The sequence below is a fragment of the Anabrus simplex genome, chromosome 8 (assembly GCF_040414725.1).
Source record: "Anabrus simplex isolate iqAnaSimp1 chromosome 8, ASM4041472v1, whole genome shotgun sequence".
Lineage (NCBI taxonomy): Eukaryota > Metazoa > Arthropoda > Insecta > Orthoptera > Tettigoniidae > Anabrus > Anabrus simplex.
The window spans coordinates 183,183,987-183,208,525 of NC_090272.1; the positions used below are offsets into that span (position 1 = coordinate 183,183,987).

General features: G+C 37.8%; 1 protein-coding gene across 1 annotated transcript in view; it reads right to left on the reverse strand.

The window, feature by feature from the left end:
- The window catches only part of LOC136879359 (ketohexokinase), a 107,280-nt gene that overhangs the window by 26,520 nt on the left and 56,221 nt on the right, over window positions 1–24,539 (reverse strand). Inside the window, exon 3 of the mRNA XM_067153175.2 lies at window positions 8,853–9,063. Coding sequence (XP_067009276.2) covers window positions 8,853–9,063 — 211 coding nt within the window. The remainder of the gene's footprint in view (window positions 1–8,852; window positions 9,064–24,539) is intronic.

Below are 24,539 nucleotides of genomic sequence, written 5' to 3' on the forward strand. Positions count from 1 at the left end.
ACATGGAAGATTCAAGTGGTCCAATGTGGCCAATAAAGTTAATAATAATAATATTACAAAGCATACATAGAAAGTAAAACTGAAGAAAGTAAACATTTAACAAATGAAAAGGACAGAATTCAGTGGGCTGTGCCACATCAGCTGTCATAGCTGACCATCCATATTCTGCAGCCAGTCAACTATCTTAGTGGTGATATCAATGAAGTCTTCCCTTTTGCCTGCATAAGACCTCAATAATAATTGTGCTGAAAGCCTGCAATCTATTATCTTGGAATTAGTAAATTAGCATTTCCAAGACTAAAGTGCTGTCAACAGGGAAGAAAGCTAAGAGGATTGAATGTCAGGTACGGAATACAAAACCAGAATGCACTGTTCATTTCAAATACTTAGGATGTGTATCCTCCCAGGATAGTAATAAACTACCTTAAGTGAAATTGAATTAAGGTGCACCAAAGCTAACACAGTAAGCTGAAGTTGAGATCAATTGTATTCTGTAAGAAAGAGTTCTTATACATTGGTCGGTTTTCAGACTGACTTTACTGTACAGGAGTGAAAGTTGGGTGGACTCAGAATACTTATTCATAAGTTAGAAGTACTGGACATGAAAGTAGCAAGAATGATTGCTGGTAAAAATAGGTGAGAGCAATGGCAGGAGGGTACTTAAAATGAGGAGATAAAGGTTTATTTAGGAATAAACTCAATGTATGAAGCTCTATATATAAACTGGTTTTGGTATTTAAGTCATGTGAGGTGAATGGAGGAGGATAATGGACTCGACCATGGAGGCAAAGAGAAGTGCATGGAGACCAAGCCGACGATGGTTAGACTCTGTTTTTAATTATTTGATCACAAGAAGTGTGGAATAAAATGAGGACACAGACTAGGTGCAAACAGAGGATTGTGGAGACATATATTTAATGGATGGACGGACGGACGGACACAAGAACTTTGTTTATCCAGATTAAGTGGGACCAGAACTGATCCGGATGATCAAAAATCCAGATAATCCGGAAAAACTAAAAAACAAACACAATGCATGTTATATAATATATTAACATAAGTTGTACAGTAATTCCTTTTTTCAGTTTACAAAAGAATATATAAGAACATTTTTCTTACATTTACGACTCTGTTTTATACACTAAAACAATGTGTTAGCCTTTTCTGTTTTACATTTGTATAACAATTGGGCGCAGCATGATCTTGAAGACGTTTTACTAACATCCGTTCTGCCGGTGTGGTTTCTGTCTTGTATTCTAAATAGGCCACCAGTTTGTCCAGCTGCATTGTTGCATCTCCATGAGTCATTGTTTCTTCTGATGGAGAGTGGTTTCAATTCCAAATTCACCATCACTCTCGTCATTACCTGTAGAGGAACAAGAGGCAATAATTTATTCATCTGTCATTATGCCGTAGCCTGAATTACAGTCATTTTTCAACCAGTCATTTACGTCGTTCACATCTACGTCTGAGCATCCGGAAATGCGTTCAAATGTGTCAAGGAACTCAGAAGAGTCCACGGCTTCCCATTCTTAATTCCAGGCGAATGCCGGGACGGTACCTTTGATACACCATGGCCAACTAGCTTCCAATTCCTGTCTTTAACTATCCTTGGCGGAAAAGACATTCAAGAAGAATTGACCCCATTAAAGAAATACTTCTTCTTGTTTCCGAATTTGGCCGCCTATGGACCGCATTGAACTTAAGGCTCTCTCTTTCTCTCTCTTCTTCTTCTCCTCCTCCCAGAACCTCTTCATCCTTTCACTTCTGATCTTCCTTTCTTTCTCAGATATGACAAGTTTCTGTCTACATTTTGATGGTTTCTCCTGGAATGTTTTGATGCTGTCCACTCAGCTTCTAAATTCCTTTCTGTTGTGAACCATATCCATTGTTAGTCCACTTTCTACTGCATCTCTTTTTTACCTCTTCTACCCACTTCGTCAAAGGTTTCAGTCCAATGATGTACTTGAATATTTTCTTAGTTAGCCATTTCTCATCCATTCTTTCTAGATGCCCACAGAATTTTAGTCTTCACTTTCGCATGGTGACTGTGTATTTTTCGGTGTATTTGTAGAGTTACAAGTAACTAATCTCATTTTGTTCCATATTGTTCCATATTTGTAGAGGTCATCAGTTTTTCTACGCCTCCACTCCCCATCAGCATTTTTCTGTGGTCCTAAAATTTTCCTTAAGATTCTCCTCTCCTTTTTTTTGAGATCTTGTAGCTCACCCTTTTTATTCATTGTCAGGCTCTCTGAAGCGTAGAGACCCTCTGGCTTTACCACTGTGTTGTAGTGTCTAAGTTTCGCCTTGTAAGATATTGCTCTTTTGTTGCATCTGTTCTAGGTTAACCTGTAAGCCAATTCTAGTTTTCTAATTCTTGCCCTATTTGCCTCTTTATCCAATCCGTTAGGTTCTATCCATTCCCCTAAATATTTAAATTTCTCAGTTCTTTTTACAGTCCCATGCTTCACTTCTAAGTGTCTCTCCCCTTGATGTCCATATTCCATGTATTCCGTCTTCTCATATGATACTTTGAGACCCGTTTTCTCAGCGATCTCATGTAGAGTATTCAGCATAATTAGGGCATTTTCTTGGTTGTGAGCCAAGAGGGCAAGATCATCCGCGAAAGCCAAACACTTAATTTCTAAGTTCTGTCCTTTCCTCCCTAAATGTATTACCTTTTTCCTTTCACTTCCAAGGCTTTTTCCCAGGTTCTAATGATTTTTTCTAGAACAATGTTAAAGAGAATTGGTGATAGACAGTCCCCTTATCTGACTCCTGTTTTTATTTCAAATGGTTCAGAAATTTCACTGAAGAATTTGACTTTTGAGAAAGTTTCTGTCAGGGTTTGTTTTATTAACATTCTTGTTTCCCTGTCAATTCCAAATTCCTCTAGGACGTTAAATAGAGTCTGCCTGTCAATTGAATCATACTTTCTTAAAATCAACAAATATTACCACGGTGTTCTGGCTTCTCAAAGCTCTTATTCTGAGAATGCTCTTCAGGTTAAATATTTGTTCTGCGCATGATCTTCCTTTTTGAAAACCAGCTTGGTACTCACCAATTAGATGGTCTGCTTGTTCTTCAACTCTTCTCAATAGTACTTTAGAGAGTATCTTATATGTTATTGAGAGTAAAGAGATGCCTCTATAGTTACTGATGTTCGTCCGGAGACCTTTCTTGTGAATCATTCCAATCATTGGGGATCTTTTCATCTCTCCAGATTTCTCCTATGACGGCGTGGATTGCTTTTGCTGCAGTTTCTCCTCTGAACTTCCACATTTCTGCAATAATTCCATCTCCACCTGGTGTTTTGTTGTTTTTAAGCTCATTTATTATTTCTTTGATTTCTTCTAGACTCGGTGGCTTGGAATCTTGGTTATCCTGAGATAGATTTTTTGTATGCAATCTTTCCACAGGTTCTGCACAATTCAGCAACATTTTGAAGTAATCTGCATGAAATTGACAATTTTCTTTGTTGTTCGTTACTACACTACCATCCTCCCACTTGAAACACAAACTTGATGGCTGGTATCCCTGTAGTTCCTCTCTGAAAGTTTTGTAAAATGCTCGAGTGTTGTTCTTTCGAAAATCATCTTCCATCTTATCCATCCTACTTCTATCGTAATTTATTTTCTCTGATCGTATGATCTTAGCTGTTTTCTTCCTCTCATCCCTGAAAGTTTCCCATCTCTCCTCGGTTTTGTTGGAATGCCACCTCTTCCATGCTTGTAGTCTTCTGTCCAAAGCTTCATCACACTTTTCATTCCACCACCTGTGTTTTCGTTTCCTTGCTGGATTCCCCAAACCTTCAGCTGCTTTAAACATTGACTTTTTGATCTCTTCCCAGCTGTTCATACTCAGCTTCGACAATTTTTCACAATATGTCTCTTTGCTTTGTTTCAGAGTATCTGCATCAATTCTAAGCTTCCTCTTGATTCTTTGTTTGGGTTTGTTTGGTTGGAATCTTACTTTAATCTCCGAGAGGTAGTGGTCCGAATCTATGTTTAAGCTTTTTCTTACCTTGACGTTCAAGATTTCCCTTTGGTTTCTGATCGATCTGAAACTCTCCTAGCAATGTGTTAGGAGATGCCCAAGTTTGTTTCTTGTTAGGGAGTGCCTTGAAGTGTGTAGACATGAGTTTCAAGTTAAAATGTCTGCAAAAACTGATTAATCTTTTGCCATTTCTGTTCGTTCTGTTATGTGCTGGGTAGTCCCCCACAATTTTCCTGTACCTTCTTTCTTTACCTATCTGAGCATTGAAATCACCAACCAAAATTTTCACATGATGTTGTGGAATTTTGGACGTTGTGTTTTCAAGAATTTCCCAAAAGTCATCTACCTTCTCCGGGTTTTTCTTGTTATTGTCATTTATCGGCGCATGTGCATTGATGATCGTGTATGCTTTATTACCAGATCTAAAGGACAGAAACGAGATCCTCTCTGTTGGTGAGATGAAATTGATGATGGACTCCAGAATGTTACTTTTAACCATAAATGCCGTACCTAGGATCGTTACATTTGCGATGTTTTTTATTGCCGGTTTTCCTTTGTAAATTCTATAACTATTAGATTCCATGTGATTTTCATCAAGGTATCTTGTCTCTTGAAGTGCAAGTATGTAAATATCTCTTTCTCTCAAAACATCAGTAAGTTGTTTTAATTTTCCAACTTTTAGGAACGTGTTGATGTTCAGTGTTCCAAGCAGATGTTTTTGCTTGGCTCGTATCTTTCTTGAGGAGGTTCTGGGAAGCTCTGACTCTTCCCTGCATGACGTTCCAGGCTCTCCAGAATCCAAAGGCCTGGTTGCACCATTCCGTTTCCGGCTGCCCCCTCGAGTAGTCTTTCCTGAAGGTATATCCATCATGCCTTACGTTGAAGTTAGTTGGGAGGGTAGGCATTGCCTGCTCCTCCGAATTAAAACTGAGGTTGTAAGCCCCAGAGTTTGGTTCTTCCACCCTCTAAACCATTGGGAATCTTCCTCTTCTGCTTTAGAGACTGTTGACCCTTTTCTTTTGCCTCAGTTGATCCGCAGGTGTTTATTTGGAGGAACCTTATTCACACCTGTCCTGCATATCTACAGTAACCTCCCCTATCAGCCATATGAATGCACCGTGTTGCGGTTGAGGCCCCCCATCCTAATAACTTATGTAAGATCATATCCAACCTCTGCTTAGTTCCTGGAGTATGTGTACGGCCGTACCTCTGGAGGACAGACGCCTCACATTGCTTGTCTTAAAGATGGCTGACATTATGGGCCGGCTGTTTGGTCTAAACAACGCCAAGAATTGAAAGTACAATGCACAGCTTCTTGTGGTTTCTATGGTAGCAATGGCAAAGAAACAAAATGGGTGACAGTTAGGGCAGATAGTTTAGTCAATGATATTGAGTGACTCTCTAGATTGTGTTATCTATGGAATAAATGAAGCAATGAACAAGATGACTGACATTTACAGCATAAATATTAATAGTAATTATGAACCAAAACACTATGAAACTAGAGTAAATTCACTAGATAACAATACCACAAACTTGGCACTCAAAATGAAGTCACAAATACTCCTCAGAAGCCATAAATGAAGTGTAGATCTTCTATATATGAGGATATTAGACGCAGCCCCATAAAACATGATCTCATCCGCTGGGCATGGACTTCTATACAAGTAAAAACATATTTTTATTATTTCTGATCCAGATAAACCGAAGATCCGGATTAATGAGGGCTGGGTAAACGAGTGTGTGTGTGTGTGTGTGTGCATGTGTGCGTGCGTGCGTGCGTGCGTGCGTGCGTGCGTGCATGTGTGTGTGTGTGTTTTTGTGTAATCTGGTCTGGTTACTTGGCTGAATAGTCGATCTCGTGCCCTTTGGTTCAGAACATCCCGAATTTGATTCCCAGCTGGGTCGAGGATTTTATCAGCATTTCATTAATTTCTGTAGGTTGGTGACTGGATGTTTATGTCTATCTGAATAAACACCCCTTCATATACATATAAGACACCACACTACCTACTACTAGAGAAACACACAATACAGAATACATCACTTCTTGTAGGATTGGCATCAGGAAGGGTACCTGGTCATAGAAACAGGATCAAGTCTAAATTCACTACATTGTTCACATCCAAAATCCCACCAGAGTGAGTAAAAGTGGCAGAAGAAGAAGAAGTTATAGTATTCAATTAAACTTTTCTGTCAGGCTCTTAAACAATGTATACCGGTACTGGGTAAAGCCGAATTCCATCAACAAACTTTTGGAGGTTGTTCAGACATGCCTTCTTGTCATACATATGGGGTAAGGAAAACCTAATGCACAAAAGAATTCGTGGCCTGGAGGAGGTCTGTAAGATGGTCAGGCACAGAAGCTTCTCCGATAAATAAAGAGGGAAATTTTCTTTTTGCTGCCACCAGTTATGAATTTTTATCTGAACAGATACAGTAATGTGTTACAATGAAAATTCAATACACAAACCAACAACAACAAATATAGTTTATCACTGTGACATATTTTTAAAGAAAGAGTTATATGATAAATGCTCATATAATTTCCACAGTGGCCTGCTGCTATTCTTCATGTACATAGTATTTTTATCTCCAGTTTCTTGGCACAGGTCAGAGCGAAATGTACAGTAGCATCCACTGAAGTTTCAGTCTCATTTATGGCTGTGACAGTATGCAAACTGCTGAGGTAGGGATGATGCTGAGTAATAACATACAGAGCACATATAGTGTGTCTGGATATTATGAAAGGTGCTACCCATAGACTCAGCAGCTCTCCAATAGCACTTTCTGGCCAGTGAGGAAAACAATGGCAAACCACCTCAATTTCTTCGTCTTTCTTAGTACACCTCATTATAGCACTGTCATCAGATTTTGCAATTTCAGATACGTTCTTCTTTTGAAAGTGGTCTTTACAACCCGTATGGAACCCCATACTTCTTTTAATGAGCAATGAAGCTTGGTTTCATCTTAAAGGATATGTGAATGGTCAGAATACATGGAATTGGAACACTGAACATCTGCATGCAATTCACGGCATCCTATTAATTAGCCAAAAGGTTGGGATATGGTCCAGTAAGTGCAGTAAGGATAACAGGTCCTATAATTTTTTTACAAGACTCTGAATTTGGAGTGTTCTGTAAATTACTTGAGGCGTCCATTTCCTGAAAAACTACCAGAAGAAGAACAACATGCATACTACCAGCAATATAGTACAACAGTTCATTAAATAGAAGTTTGTAAAATTTTTGATGAATAAGTAATTAGCTGCAAATTTAAAACCCCCTTCCAGGCTTAACTGCTTGTAGGGCAAGCCGGGGTCGGAGATTTTAACCTTAAATGGTTAGGGGCAACAGATCCACATGGGTCGACACCCGAACAAATAGTATTTAAAAAAAAAAAAACTTAAATGGTTACTTCCTCTGGCTGTACCGTCCCCAATATTTCTGCAACTCACACACCACACACAACACTGTCCTCCACTATAAAAACACACAGTTCCCATACATGGCAGATGCTGGCCACCCTCGTTGAAGGGCCTGCCTCAAAAGGGTTGCACCAGGTGAGCCTATCATGACTCCGGACTCTTCCGGCACTAAAAGCCATGCAAAAGGTAGATGGATAGATAGATAGATGGAGAGATAGATAGTATACAGGAAGAACCCTCACATTCTTCAGGCTCTCAAACAAGATATCACAAGTGTAATATACAGTAAAAGCCAAGATGAACTGCTGTGACTTGTGCTTGGATATGACTTGGATATGAAAGATAAACACTTTCAACAGCTGCTTGAAGTACAAGGCATTCAGTACCACAATAGATATGTTATGGCTCTCCTCAGCATGGCTACGTGCACTGTTGGTCAAATGGGACCTGTTCCAGTATGCATTAGGTTTGTGTCTCCCTGTACATGCATTGGAAAGAAACAATCAAGTAACTATACCATTATACATCAGACAGGAAGGAACTCTCACATTTGTTGTCCTTTTTGTGTTTTCATATTTTTCTTTGTCTTCTCTTTCCACAATGACCTCTCATTGTGTTTATCTTTTGTATGTGCGCAAAACTTTGGAAGATCTTTGATGTTTGACACAGAAGGTCAACCTTAAAGATGGAGAATGTTAAAGGCTGACTCTATGAAATGTGACTGCAAAGAAGATCAAACCATAAGGCAGATTCTTCAATCTTCCAACTCCTGATATCAGCTTGTTGAGAGATTTCCAAGTTGTTCAAGTTTCTCCATGTCTAGAGAGGTGAGAAGTTTTCTTCCTCCACAGCCCTAACCTCGCCTTCTCAGGCAGGAACACCTTCCTAGATTCCAGTTGTTGCTCAGAAGGTGCATGGCAATTCAGCGGGTTAGTACTATATCACAGAGAGTTACAATAATTGAAAATCTTCCACCTTTTTGATACTTTGCAAGTGATCTTTACAATCCGTATGCAACCCCATACTTCTTTTAATGAGCAATGAAGCTTGGTTTCATCTTAAAGGATATGTGAATGGTCGGAATACATGGAATTGGAACACTGGACATCTGCATGCAATTCACGGCATCCTATTAATTAGCCAAAAGGTTGGGATATGGTCCACATTCAGTGCAGTAAGGATAACAGGTCCTATAATTTTTTTTACAAGACTCTGAATTTGGAGTGTTCTGTAAATTACTGTGAAAAGTATCAAAAAGGTGGAAGATTTTCAATTATTGTAACTCTCTGTGATTAGATTTTGATACGGAAAATGAAGCTGATTACTTGCAATTAGTACTATATGTTCGACTTCGAGCCAATTCTCTCCAGAGAAGTACTATACCATAATAGATCAAAGACATTATAGTTATACCCAATACACTTACCTCAAAATGAACCCATGAGTACTGGGAGAGATCTAGCTTTTTAAAATCCTCCAGAGTCACCTCAGGCCAATTCTTCCTGAAGTGCATTATAGTCCGAGATCCATTCTGATTGTTGACTATGACAGACGAATTTGGAAATACAGAGTCTCCTTCACGATAAACACAATTTTCAAAATGTATTCCACATTTTTTGAGATGTTCAGTAATCATTCTGTGAAAGAAAAGTAAAATGTACAGATATCAAGAAAGTTGAAACACTTAAAACAATTTTTGATCAAGTCAACTTTGCAGGCCAGTGTTATGTTCCAGAATGAAATTACTGAGCAAGTTGGCCATGTGGTTAGGTGCGTGTAGCTGCAAGCTTGTATTCGGGAGATGGTGGGTTCAAATCCTACCGTCTCGGCACCCCTGAAGATGGTTTTCTGTGGTTTCCCATTTTCACACGAGGTGAATTCTGGTGATGTACCTTAATTAGGGCCATGGCAGCTTTCTTTTGAATACTAGCCTTTTCCCCATCATTGCATCACCAAAAAGTTTTGATGTGTTAGTACACTGTTCAACTACTAGCAAAAAAAAAACAACAAACAAACAAGAAACTGAAGCAAAGTTAGCAGCAGGAGATACTGCCATAATGTCCACATTTAGAAGAAAGCAAGTTTCCAGAAGGGAGAAACTGACTATTTATAAAACAGTCCTTCAACCAGTGGTTACTTAAGGAGCCGATACATGGGATTTAAGCACAATTGACTTGCAAACAAAGAAACAAAAACAGGGCATAGATGGGGTCGTTCCAGGTATATGTGGTGATGACAGCAAGAGTTACAAACAAGCAAGGGCAAACATGAACAATATCCAAATCTACATTTAGATGAGTGTTCTCTCATCAAACCAAGTTTGATTACATCCATTTCTTCCCAACTCCCAATAAGCACATTTCTGTTTTCCAGCTTTAACAAGTGGGAGGGCTTCAATATGGCAGTGTATGAAGATGTGGAGATTGTCCGTGTATTTTTTTTAGTTTCCATGTCTGCCCTAGTCTCCTCTTTCCGCTTCTCTCTCTTCCCACAATGACCTCAATCAATCACTATTCTGCTTTTTGGGCTGTTGCCCAAGTGGTAGATTCCCTATCAATATTTTACCTATTCCAAAATTATTTTAAGGAGTTTGAAATTTATCAAAAATCTCCCATGGAAAATTATTCCAAACCTTAATACCTTTTCCTGTAAACAAAATTTTGTCCCAATCCGTCCTCTTGAATTCCAACTTTATCTCATTTTATGATCTTTCCTAATTCTAAAAACTCCATTCAAGCTTGTTCATCTACATATATCATTCCACGTTATCTCTCCACCAACAGCTTGGAACATACTGCTTAGTTGCCCAAGCAAGGTATCTCCCCATAACCCTGCTAAACAAGCCCCCTAACTTATACATACCCATGCGGTTCAGAATGAAGATTGTCTGAGAGCAGATTCCTATCTCCTAATGTACACATTAGGATCTACAAATGTCACTCCCAGTTTCCCCACATATCCACTCGAGTCTCATATAAATCTCTGATCACCTTCCAGTCACTACCCCCCTCACACAGTATCCAACTGCTCATTTAAACTTCTCCTGTGCTGTCATAACCAGATGCCACACATCCCCAACAATGTTGGAACTAATGTGAAAAACTATCACTTTCTCTGTAATCTCCTCTTTATTATTATTATTTTTATTATTATTATTATTATTATTATTATTATTATTATTATTATTATTATTATTATTATTATTATTATTAAAGCGTCTTTCCCTTCTACTTTCCTAAACATCATTTCAATGCAATCCCCCAGTATGAACTGGGGTCGTTCTTGCTGCCTTTTCCTTTGTATACTACATCGCATATGACCAAGAATAGCAAGAGAGACACCACCAAGCCAGTACGGGTTCACGGAAGGCAAATCAACCTTACAGGCCATCGAAGAAATCATAGTTGAAATAGACAGTGCACTAACACAACCATCCAGCCCACTGTATGCCATTTTCGTCGACTATGCAAAAGCATTTGACAGCATATGACAGAAAAATATTCATACAAAAACTTGAGAAAGCACTACCCAACTTACATCATAAACGGGAGATAATAAAGGCCATACTTAATGCAAACCTGGTGGAAATCTCCGATGGAACCTCCACCACACCCACCCTAATGCAGACGAGAGGAGTCTTGCAAGGAGACCCAATGAACCCTATGCTATTCAACCTGATGACATCGGACATCATAAACGAACTGGGGACTGAAAAGGTCAAGCTAATAATATATTGTACCAGTAAAACAGCCCGACTTTATGCATTAATTTTAAGCTGGCATGAAGTAGGTCTCAGGGCAATTCTGGGTGGTTTCTAGCTAGGACTTGGTACAGGAGGCAGGGTCCTATCTACAAAAAAATTTTAAAATAGATTGAAGAATAGTTTTTATTCGAGAAATGCATTTCAAAGTGCACATCACCTTACTGTTGATAGTCGCTGTATTCAACATCGCCCTTTGATGACCCGTGCTCCCAGTTCACCAGGCTGAACAGGGCTGGAATGCGTTCTGCAGGTTACCAATATTATGTTGAGATAAGGCCGGAACACACAAGTCTGTTTGATATGGGTTTGAGTCTCGAACTTTCGACGTTCTGGACGGTCTCCGATGCTCTACGACATTCTCCGACGATGCTGCGGGGTAATCACTCATCACATAACTTATACAAGTGTCCAGAATTACACAGTCCCCCGACACTTTGGTTTAACAGCACTGTTTCATTTAATATAGTTGGGATATGCCGTCGAATTCACTCTTAATCTTGTAGATAGAATTTAAAAGTTCACTAAAGATGTAGATGCGAGTAGCATCGGAGATTGGAAGAAAATAAAGCACAGTTCATGAATAGAAAGAATGAAACTGAAAACTGTTCATGCACTCGGCACAGTTCGTGGTGATTTTCGACTAAATAAAATAGCACTTGACTTTGAAAGAAATGTAGGACTGCTCTAGAGTTTATCAAATACACTGCTGTCAGTCATGAAACAACACTAAACACTTTGACGAAGAAATAAGGTTGTAATGAAAAGTACAGTTCGTTGTTAGGTGCACTTGACATTAAAATGGCGACTGTTCGAGACTTTGTCAAAGACACTGTTGTCAGTCACACACAGATAATTTACACACTCTTCAGAAGAAATAATACACAGTTCTGTTTGAACTGGATAAAAAAAACACAGTTTGAATTCACAGTGAAACACTTGTGTCACAGTACACGATTATACTTTTATCATGGTAATCATTTGCAGTAACATTCATGGGAAAGTTCGAACACTTTCATAAATACTCGTGTCTATTAAGGAAATTATGCTGACTGAGATTTGAAGAAAAAATGTCACAGTTAATAGTATAACGTAATAGTGTCACACTGAAATTAATGATATGTGTTCAGAGATCAAGCTCTGCTGACTGAGATTTAAAGAGGAATAACACAGTTCCTAGAATATTGCAGTAGTGTCACATTTAAATTAATATTGGTTCGGAGATTAAGTTTCACACAGGCAACGTGGTAATGAACTCAGTTCCACAAGAACGAAAGTAAGTTATATCTAGAAGTTTCTACTGTACATGTGCACAGAATATAAGTTGTACTTTACTGCTGTCACTAAGTCCAATCCATGACTTGTCACAGAGTTCCAACACATGCAAAAATTGTAAGTTCAACTTAATTGATTGACTCAATGTCCATTATAAAGACTTTGTTATACATTAGAGTTCACACGCGCACAATTTATAAGTTCAACACGACTGTCAGAGTTTAAGTCCCACATGAAGACTTTAAATATTCGAAGATAGACTCTGTCAGCACTTCGACGAACACTACAGCGTGGAGAGTCAGGCTGAACACTCAGCTATGACTGTCTGATCTGGGTAAAGTGAGCTCTCCTTATAGTCGGTTTGGGGCTCCTACGCCATCATATAACGTAATCTCTTTGAGGCTGATTATCTCGCAAATCCTTAGACGGATTTTCTTGAGATTCACAATTTGGGACGTTTATGTTATCCTCTTCAGAATGACATTTCACTGAAGTTGTAGCGATTAATATTAGAGAAGTTTTGAATTTTTCTCAATGGAATGTTCGCGAAGGTGTGACGTTCATATCCAGAATATACCAGGCCATGCAGGCTACCATGGCATTAGGCGGGTAGTCTAACTTGTCCCTGCAGCTACATCACACACACAGCTGTCGGCGGCTCGCCTGTTCGCTCCTCCGAACGTAAACAAACCAAGTTCGCTCTGAACGTCTTGCGTGATGATGAAGTACAATTAATAGTCAAGAAATACGGCATGTACAGGCCGTAACCGGTACAATATGCAGGCGACATGGCGCTGATATCCAGGGATTCCATGGATATACAGACTGCATTCAATAACCTCAGATCATGGGCGGATAAAAATTCGCTAACCAACAACAGTTGTCCATTTCATGACCATATCGATGTTTAATCAAGAAGTAAGTATTAATAACCATCTAATCGATACTTTATTAATGCCTCAGGCAAAATTGAATAAAATTGTCATAATGTTTTTCTTTTCAGTTCTTTTTTTATACAGCTGAAGAGGACCACTAAGTGGTCGAAACATGTCCTGTAAGTTTTAATTTTATTCAATTTTGCCTGAGGCATTAATAAAGTATCGATTAGGTGGTTATTAATACTTACTTCTTAACCAACAACAGTGCTAAGACAAAAGTTACGAAATTTAGAAGGGGAGGAAACTTGGCAACATATGATGTCTTCCCTAACAGAAATGAACAACTCGAGATTGTGTCATCATTTAAATACCTGGGTATCACACTGCAGACCACAGGCTCAACCTTCACACTGCACATAAGGGAAAAAAGCAGCGGCAGCAACCAAAGCAATGTACGAGATCCCCAAGACGCAGAACCTTTCAATTAGCACTGCAATGGCACTATTCAAGCTTAAAGTGACCCCGGCAGTTACGTATGGGATACAATTAATATGGCACAAACTAACTGTTGCATACATGAAAAGAATAGAAATTATAAAGACCAGGTACTTGAAACGGATCCTACAGATCTCAAAATTTACAGAGAATTGAATGGCATACATAATGGCAAACGAAAGATTCTTTCTGGAAGACATCAAACAAACATTCGGGTTACCAGACACCGCCACATCGACTGCTGTACTTGAAGAAAGGAGACAGAAAGCCCAGCAGACACCTGAAGGTTTCTATGAAATGGAAGTAATGAAGAACAATGAATGGAAGGGCCCAAATTACAAACTACACCATGGATACACATACTTCGGTGTCAACGGATTCCATGGGAAAATATGCCTAACCACAAGATTTCATGCCCCAAATGAAGAATGTACCTGCCGTCTCTGCGGAATGACCTGTTCTAGGTACCACCTGATGAACTGTACTGAACAAACACAACGCATCAGCACACTTGCCAAGGACTGGTAAAAAACAAAGTGATGAACCAAAGAAAAGAAAATAATGACAAATTGTAACCTTTAACAAATACGTACACATTGTGTTTAATTTCAATAAATAAACATTTCAACCTAATTATTGGATAACACTCTATTCTGGTTCCCTTTCCTCCACTCACTCTTCCCATGTACTTGACAATAGAGTCCCCCATGACTAGAGCATCAATTCCACCAACCTCATTAGATCCCCTTCTATCCTGGTCTCCCTTATCTTCCCTGATAGCTGCAGAACTTATTTCCTCCTCCGTTTTCTCCCTCTCATAACCCTGTTCCACATACATCTTCCTATCTTCTAATCTATGTTTCCCTATCTTATATTTCCCTTTCCTTTTATCTCCCACTTCCTCCCCCTCGTCCTTCTCTGTAACATTTCCCTGTTCCCAACTTCCTCTGTTGTTCTACTTGCAGTGAGATTGTCACTGATAGTGTCATTGTCATTGTGTTTATCCTACTATGTGTTCCTATTCATCTTCCAATCTTTCTTTTTTCTTTTCAGAATTTACTTTACGTCGCACCGACAAAGATAGGTCTTATGACAACGATGGGATAGGAAAGGGCTAGGAGTAGCAAGGAAGCAGCCATGGCCTTAATTAAAGTACAGCCTCAGCATATGCGTGGTGTAAAAATGGGAAACCACGGAAAACCATCTTTGGGGCTGCCGAGAGTGAGATTTGAACCCATTATCTCCCGAATGCAAGCTGACAACTACGTGTCCCAAATCACGTGGCCACTCGCTCGGTTCCAATCTTTCTATATTAATACATTTACATAGTAACTATTTTATCAGACTACGAAAGATCTACAAAGATCTACTTGTTTATTTATTTTAGATGTGAGAAAGGTGAAGTACATAAAAACTATGGTGAAAAATGGTCAAAAACTATGAGTAGCCATACCTACACAAAAAAGTGGGTACTTGCCTAGTCGATGCAGAAAAGGCATGGGTGGTCCACTCATAAGGGCATTGAGTTCATTTTTCTGTCAGCAAATTTAGAAACATGAATTTACTTTTAGAGGGGCACTTTTTCAGAGTTTTATTTAGCCAACAAAAAAGTAGTGCTGAAAGTGGCTAGGTGCAGAAAAAGTACTCTATCTGATTTTGTGCCTGCCACTCCTCCTGTTGCTCAAGAATACATACATACATACATACATACATACATACATACATACATACATACATACATACATACATACATACATACATACATACATACATACATACATACATACATACATACATACATACATACATACATACATACATACATACATACATACATACATACATACATACATACATACATACATACATACATACATACATACATACATACATACATACATACATACATACATACATACATACATACATACATACATACATACATACATACATACATACATACATACATACATACATACATACATACATACATACATACATACATACATACATACATACATACATACATACATACATACATACATACATACATACATACATACATACATACATACATACATACATACATACATACATACATACATACATACATACATACATACATACATACATACATACATACATACATACATACATACATACATACATACATACATACATACATACATACATACATACATACATACATACATACATACATACATACATACATACATACATACATACATACATACATACATACATACATACATACATACATACATACATACATACATACATACATACATACATACATACATACATACATACATACATACATACATACATACATACATACATACATACATACATACATACATACATACATACATACATACATACATACATACATACATACATACATACATACATACATACATACATACATACATACATACATACATACATACATACATACATACATACATACATACATACATACATACATACATACATACATACATACATACATACATACATACATACATACATACATACATACATACATACATACATACATACATACATACATACATACATACATACATACATACATACATACATACATACATACATACATACATACATACATACATACATACATACATACATACATACATACATACATACATACATACATACATACATACATACATACATACATACATACATACATACATACATACATACATACATACATACATACATACATACATACATACATACATACATACATACATACATACATACATACATACATACATACATACATACATACATACATACATACATACATACATACATACATACATACATACATACATACATACATACATACATACATACATACATACATACATACATACATACATACATACATACATACATACATACATACATACATACATACATACATACATACATACATACATACATACATACATACATACATACATACATACATACATACATACATACATACATACATACATACATACATACATACATACATACATACATACATACATACATACATACATACATACATACATACATACATACATACATACTCAACCCTCTACCCTTCCTGCCTTGAAATGTGGCGCCGGCTCGAGACATCCCAGGGTCGCTGACTGGGTACTACCCTCAGAGATATCTTCAGATATTATAAACTAACCTTAAAATTAATCAAGCGGGAAGGATAAAAGAGAAGAAATAAAATAATTAAATAAAATCCGAATGAGAACATTTACGAATGCAAAATTTATTGAAAAGGCTAAACTTTGGCAAAGCAAATATACTTCTATACAAACAATAAACTCTCCGGACCAAATATCATTCACAACCTCTATCACCCTCGACTATAAAATATCAACCTCATGACTCATAGATTTCAAATCCTTCTAAACACATTACTTCATCTTTATTACAATTCCCTTTCATCTTATTCATCAACTCTACTTCAGTACTTCAAAAATTTTAATCCAATTCCATTCCACTCATATTTTGGTACCACCATATTTCAAAATTTTCAATAATAAAATATTATAATAATCTATCATCATGACCTTTGTTAATTTGTCAAAGTACCTTTTTAAAATGTTAATACAACCAAAACTTCTTCCGTTCATTCTTTGAATAACAAATTCGTATTTGCTCTCCATACCTTTAAATTATTTCCTCACCATATTATAAACCTTGTAGTTACCATTTACTAAATACCAAATTATTTATTTAAATACACTCTTCAAAATGAAATGTATGAGGCTGTGTAAATTCATTAAGCAACATCCGCCGTGTAATTCACAACTCATCTTTTAATTAATTAAATCCATTAAATTCATTATAATTTACAAATTCGCAGTTATCAATGTCGGTATAATTGTTACCTTGAAAATCATAAATTTATCCAATCACGTTTGTTAGATTTGGTAATTCAATCCAAAATTTTATATATCATAAAATTATTCATCACAAATTTTATATAAAAATAGTCCCTAATTTGAGTCCGAAACTATTTAACTTATTCTTTCTCAGTACCATCCTCCCCTCATATAATGCTGATAATATGGAACGCACGCACGAAATCGAAAAGTAACCCTGACGTAAATAAATTAAATTAATTTACCGATTCATTAAAATGATAAATATCTCACATATGCTTAATTAGCTGTTTTATCATACACAAAACATATGCCTACCCTGTAGCAAGAAACCCTATACTATAATGTTAAATACATCTTAACCTACACTGATTCTACAGACAATGGGATAAACCTCATTGCCGCAAGTATAAACAACCATCGTGAACTGAATTCAACATCACAAGAAATATTGCAACTGCAAAATCAAAATTTGCATTGCCCACATATTGAAGAACATATAACATAAACAAACACAACATAATTTCAATCAAATAGTCACAGGGAAAATCATTATACACTGGCTCGGCCGGGCATCGAACTCCGACCCTCAACATGGCATCATTACAGTGACCTATCATTATGCTTGCCGCAATAAACTGTCACGAAATATATCTGTTATTAATCAATTTTATTGTGCTGTCCTAAGTTCTACAAAACAGAATTATCTAACAAATGACTGTAATATATTTTACTTATAAGACCCTACTACAGCTACCATAGCTTCTCTAATACACAACACGCCGTCCCGGTCCGCTGCCTTATCTCACGCCCGACTCGTTTCATTGACACGGCATTCTAATTTGTCCGCACCCACTTAATATTCTCTCTCTCTCCGCTCTAAATGAAGCCATATGTTTCCTCCACAATATCTGCGTATTCTTACTCTCGGTGCGAACAGTAACTAATTATATATGACACTCTCAATACATCTCATTTTGTTCCATCTTTCACGTATATTTGTACTACCTTTTTCATTCAACATTCTCGGGAACACATATATCACTATGCCGGTATTTTACATCTGTGGCGTTGTACAATATCATTGGTTCGACCCTGCGGTTGGCAATCTGTGTCTTAGAGGTCCCTGCTTCAATACTAGCTAGCTATATTCCGGATAAATTAATAGAATGACACTTTATTTCCTACAGCACAAGATTTTAATTCACTGGTTAGCACTACCTGTTACTTACTGATGACATCTATTTCAAAAATCCCACTGTAATGTGCCGGAAAGATCAAGGTTCGAAACTTTGGCCATGGAAATTTTCTTGATGAACTTTCATGCGACATGCCAGGTTAATCTATCTATTCCCTCTAACTAATCCTTACTGATACCTCCTACATCATTAAATATTCACACATGCACACGCTAATATTTGCTAGAAGATCACGCACTGAGAAGAAAACAAAAAAAAAAACATGTTTCACACCCGTAATGGAAGATCATTATTTACACACATTATTTTCACACTCGCGAAGACCATATTTTAACACACGCTAATATCACAATATGTACACCCCCCTAGGCATCAGCATAAAATAAACCTTAAAAAAAACCTAACTATCCTTGCTACAGTACTTAAAAAGGAAAATAAACGAATAATCATGCATTAATTTATTTACAGTTAACAGCTAATCATGCACATGCTAGATAATGAATCAGGGTACTTATCGACTCGGCGACGCTCCATACTCAGCTCCACGGCCTCATGGTTTCAGGTCGGCCCCATGATGTACTTAAGCCATCATGCTAACGGCCTGAGAACCTGAACCCATACCATTCTCCACAACCATGGTCTTCACTCTTGTTGCTTTCATAAAATCACACGCTCATCACTTCTTACTACACTAAAATACATATTAAAAAAAACACAGATATAGTTAAATTATTCTAGCACATACACTTATTCACAATTGTAATATACACTTTGTCTCTGCTTTCCGCGAGTTTACACGTGGCACTGCGATGCGTCCTTGTTTGATCTCGCTCCGATCCTAATTTTCCAGTTAATGTTGTAAAAATTCACCTTCTTGAATTTACAAAAATTTCGGTCATTATTGAGTTAAATGCAAAGTCTATCGGACCCGTAGTATCTTCGACAGCTAGTTATTTGATAGGAAATGCTCTAGATTAGGGTTCTCGTGAACCACATACACGTACGTCCGACACGTTCAAATTTCCGTAGCAGAGAGCCTCTTCTCAGCGGCACGCGTCTCCTTCATGCACGCTGGATCTTGGATAGTGAGCTCGGGGAACCCCATCAACAATGATGTAACATCCCGTCACATATGCCTGCGATTATTTATTCCAATAAATTGTTGCAAATACGCCGTCTTTAATTATTGTTCTCAAAATGGTTTAATCTTGTTTTCACCTTATCCCCTGGTGGATTTAATTATTTTAGAAGTCATTTATGCGGCACCCATCTTTAATTTACCCCCATCATTCCAAAACCTGCTCTGCTGCGATTCGCTGCCTGAAAATGTTGCCAACTTAAATCTGGTGACTTTGGTCATCACACCTCATGGAATATTCCAATGCTTTCCATTTCATCATAAGATGACCTTGACACGTGGAACTATCTTTAAACCTGGGCAAGCGAAATGGCGCCACACATCCGGCCTATAATGTAACTGCGGCTATTCCCTCATATGCCATTTTTTAACTGCGGCTATTCCCTCATATGCCATTTTTTTAAATTTCTAATATTTTTAAAGACAATGATATGAGCCAATTGGGCTCATCTTTCCCCCACTTTCTTTTTGGAAAAATTACTGACAAAGGATTTTTCCAACCACACATCTTCCAAATATATCATTGTCTTTCCATTATTTACTTAACAAATCCAGATTTTAGACTCAAATTTTCTTCTTTAAGACGCTCATTTTCCTTCAACAGCTCAACTAATTTCTTGAACTTCTCTCTAAATTCCATTAAATCTTTACAGGCATATTTTCCGTTGGCACTTCCACTTCCATCCATTTTTCCTCTAAGCGTTTCTTCTATGATATTGCAGGCTAGCATGACATCTTCTTCGTCTCCATCTTTCATCTCTCCTCTGGGCATCTCGTATGTAGTATCGTAGGTTAACATGACATCTTCTTCGTCTCCATCTTTCATCTCTCCTCTGGGCATCTCGTATGTAGTATCGTAGGTTAACATGACATCTTCTTCTTCCTCTTCCATCTCATCATCTTCCATTTTATCGTCCTTTCCTCCGTCTTCTTCTCCTCCTTCATCTTCTTCAGGATGTCCTACAAGATCATCTTCGTCTACCAACAGTGTGTTTTCTTCTTTACTCCTGTTCCTTCCAAGGAAAAACCCGGAGCATTTGGATTTAAGCCCCTAGCTTCCTCTCTCTGTGTCATGTCATGATTTTCCTCAATCTCATCTCTACATCTTCTATCCTGATTCCCTTGCTGAATCGCACTCTTCCACTGGTCCGACGATACTCCTTTCGTGGCCAACTCCTCAACATATCTTCTAGACTCATTCCTGCGTTCTTGAAGATCCATTCTGTCACTTTCTTCTCTTCGTGGTCGACCTCTTGCATCACCTGATCTATTATATGGTGGATATGGTCTTCTCATCTCTCCAAACCTTCCATATCTATATCGGTACCCTTGTCTTCTATTTCCTCCATAATTCTGATTATAATTTGATTCATGACTTCTGTCGTTAACTCGTCCTCTTCCAAATGATTGAGCTTTCCAATTTCTTCCCTGGTATCCTCCTCGATACTCTCTATTCTGATCATCATCATTCTTGTTGCTGTACGTGTTGGTCCCCTGGGTCTTCCTCTCTGTTGAATTTTCTTCCTTGGTCAAGTCAATGGTATGGACTGTTTCAATGTTCCGACTCCTAGGATTATACAAGCTCGATGTTTGATCTAACTGCCTTAACAATACTTCGGCCTCTACAGCTGTCTTCACGTTCGCAGATATCAATGTCCTTTGCACATCCACAGGTAGCTGTCTTTCTATTGATGCAATTAACTCTTCTTCTGGAGGCGGACAGTCTAACTCCCTAAGCTTCAAAAGTTGCCCACTGAAAAAGTCTGCGTATCTCGTGGGTACTGTGCTCTGATATTTTCGTGAATACAGTTCAAGTCTGAGTCCTTGTTGCACCTCCTGTCCCCAGTATTTTTGCAAAAAGGCACGCTTGAATCCTTCGTAATCGTCAAAACAATATTTGAATGCTTTAAACCAGATCAATGGTTGTCCATCTAGAAATCGCTCTACGATTCTCAACTGTCTATCCGAATGAATTCTGTTGTCCTGAATATATTCCGTCATCTCTCTAAGGAAACTTTTTGGTGTTATCTCGGGTCCGCCAGTGAATTTCCTTGGCTTTCCCTCGGATAATCTCATCAATTCAAAATATGGAATTGGTCCCATAATCTGTGGCGTTGAAGTTCTTTCTTCGAATGGTTGGTTGGTAGTTTCAGGTAAACGGGTCTGATCTACTCCATTTCCCAATCCTACACTACTAGAATGGCTTCCTGCTTGCTCTAAGACGTTCTGTTTATTTATCATTGATCGCATAAGCAGTTCGCCCTTAGTCTCCTGTAATTTCAATATCTCGACATCTTCCTTAAGTCCCTTGATTTGCCCGATCTCCTCTTTCATTTCTTTCATTAATTCTTCATGTATGTCCACCTTCACTTCCGCCTTATGGCATTTATGAGCCCATTCACTAATTTGCTTAGTTACTTCGCAACCTTCAGCTCGAAGATCCGCTTGCACTCCATTTATTTCCTCCAAGAGTTCCTTCCTATTTTCAGCCATCTCTTCTTTCAGTTGGTCTTCTACCTTCTTAACTTCTCCATGGACATTATCTCTCAATTGCAACAACCGGTCATTGAATCCCTCGGCAGTCTTGACAAACGATTCATGTGTTTCTACTTGTAACTTGGTAACTTTGGCGTCTGTCAATACAATAGCTTCCTCGATATCAACCATCTTATCCTTGATCGAATTTACAGCTTTCTGTTGACCCTCGACGTTTATTTCGACTTGACTCAGTTACTCCGACAACCTGGCATCTACTTGCGATACTGTTAAAGCGACCTGATCTATCTTTTCTTCCAACTTGTCACTGCGGGTAACTGCCTCCATTCGGACCTCTTCTATCTGCTTCTCTAATCTTTGAGCATTCCTATCACAGCCCTCCCTTGATACTGACCATCTGGTCCCTAACTTCTTTAAATTGTTCATTGACACCTTGAAATTGCTCATTCGCACTCTCCTTAACTTCTTTAAATTGTTCATTGACACCTTGAAATTGTTGGTTAACACCTTGAAATTGTTCATTCGCACTCTCCTTAACTTCCCTAAATTGTTCATTAGTGCTCTCCTTCGCTTCCCTAAATTGTTCATTCATGTCCTCCCTCAGTTCATTAATGAGTTCGGTCATAAGACCCTTCATCACCTCCACATCTACCATATTATCTTTCTGAGAAACGGGCCTTCCCTCTAACCATGTGCCGTGGATATGAGAAAGAATAAGTTCAAATTTCCATAATTATTATCATATAATTTAATTCCAGCTTCTTTACTTTACGTTCCGTGGATAATATCAATCAAAAATTCGGCCAAACATTGCCATCTAAAAGCTATCCCTATTTCATCTACATTTTGCCAAAGTTCTATACAAAGAAAGCAAAACCCGAAATAAATTCGCTAACAAATAATTAACACAGCCCCAAAGAAATTTAACATTGAACCACCGAATATCGCGATACTATCATTGGGCTTTCGAATTATTAAGTACTTCACATACAGTACATGCCAGTATACAAACACATGCCCTCAGCATTACGGCGGATATGACCGAAACAATGGCCCATATCGTCGTAAACTGACACCATAACATTTGTTACTGCCATTTTCCACAACTTGAGACCGAGGTCATCTCATCCTTCCACGAAAATCTACAATTATTCTTAACTATTGCCCCTGGCTGAATTTATTTGAAGAATAAACCAGACATTTTTACCCTCGTTTGGATTTAACACAATCCCTCTATTCTTTTGGGCATTTCTATTAAGTGACTGCCATGAGCCTATGTCCATAACAATGGTACTCACGATCTGTTCTCATTCAGTTTCGCAAAATAATCTACATTTACATGTCACTCATAAAATATCTAACAAAAATCGTCAAACCCGAAATTTAGGATTTTCCAAAAAATTTTCCAAAATTTCTATCATCACCATGATCAACTTGGTTCCACTTAATGGGTAAACACACAATCGTGCCCCACGTTGGGCGCCAACTCAACCCTCTACCCTTCCTGCCTTGAAATGTGGCGCCGGCTCGAGACATCCCAGGGTCGCTGACTGGGTACTACCCTCAGAGATATCTTCAGATATTATAAACTAACCTTAAAATTAATCAAGCGGGAAGGATAAAAGAGAAGAAATAAAATAATTAAATAAAATCCGAATGAGAACATTTACGAATGCAAAATTTATTGAAAAGGCTAAACTTTGGCAAAGCAAATATACTTCTATACAAACAATAAACTCTCCGGACCAAATATCATTCACAACCTCTATCACCCTCGACTATAAAATATCAACCTCATGACTCATAGATTTCAAATCCTTCTAAACACATTACTTCATCTTTATTACAATTCCCTTTCATCTTATTCATCAACTCTACTTCAGTACTTCAAAAATTTTAATCCAATTCCATTCCACTCATATTTTGGT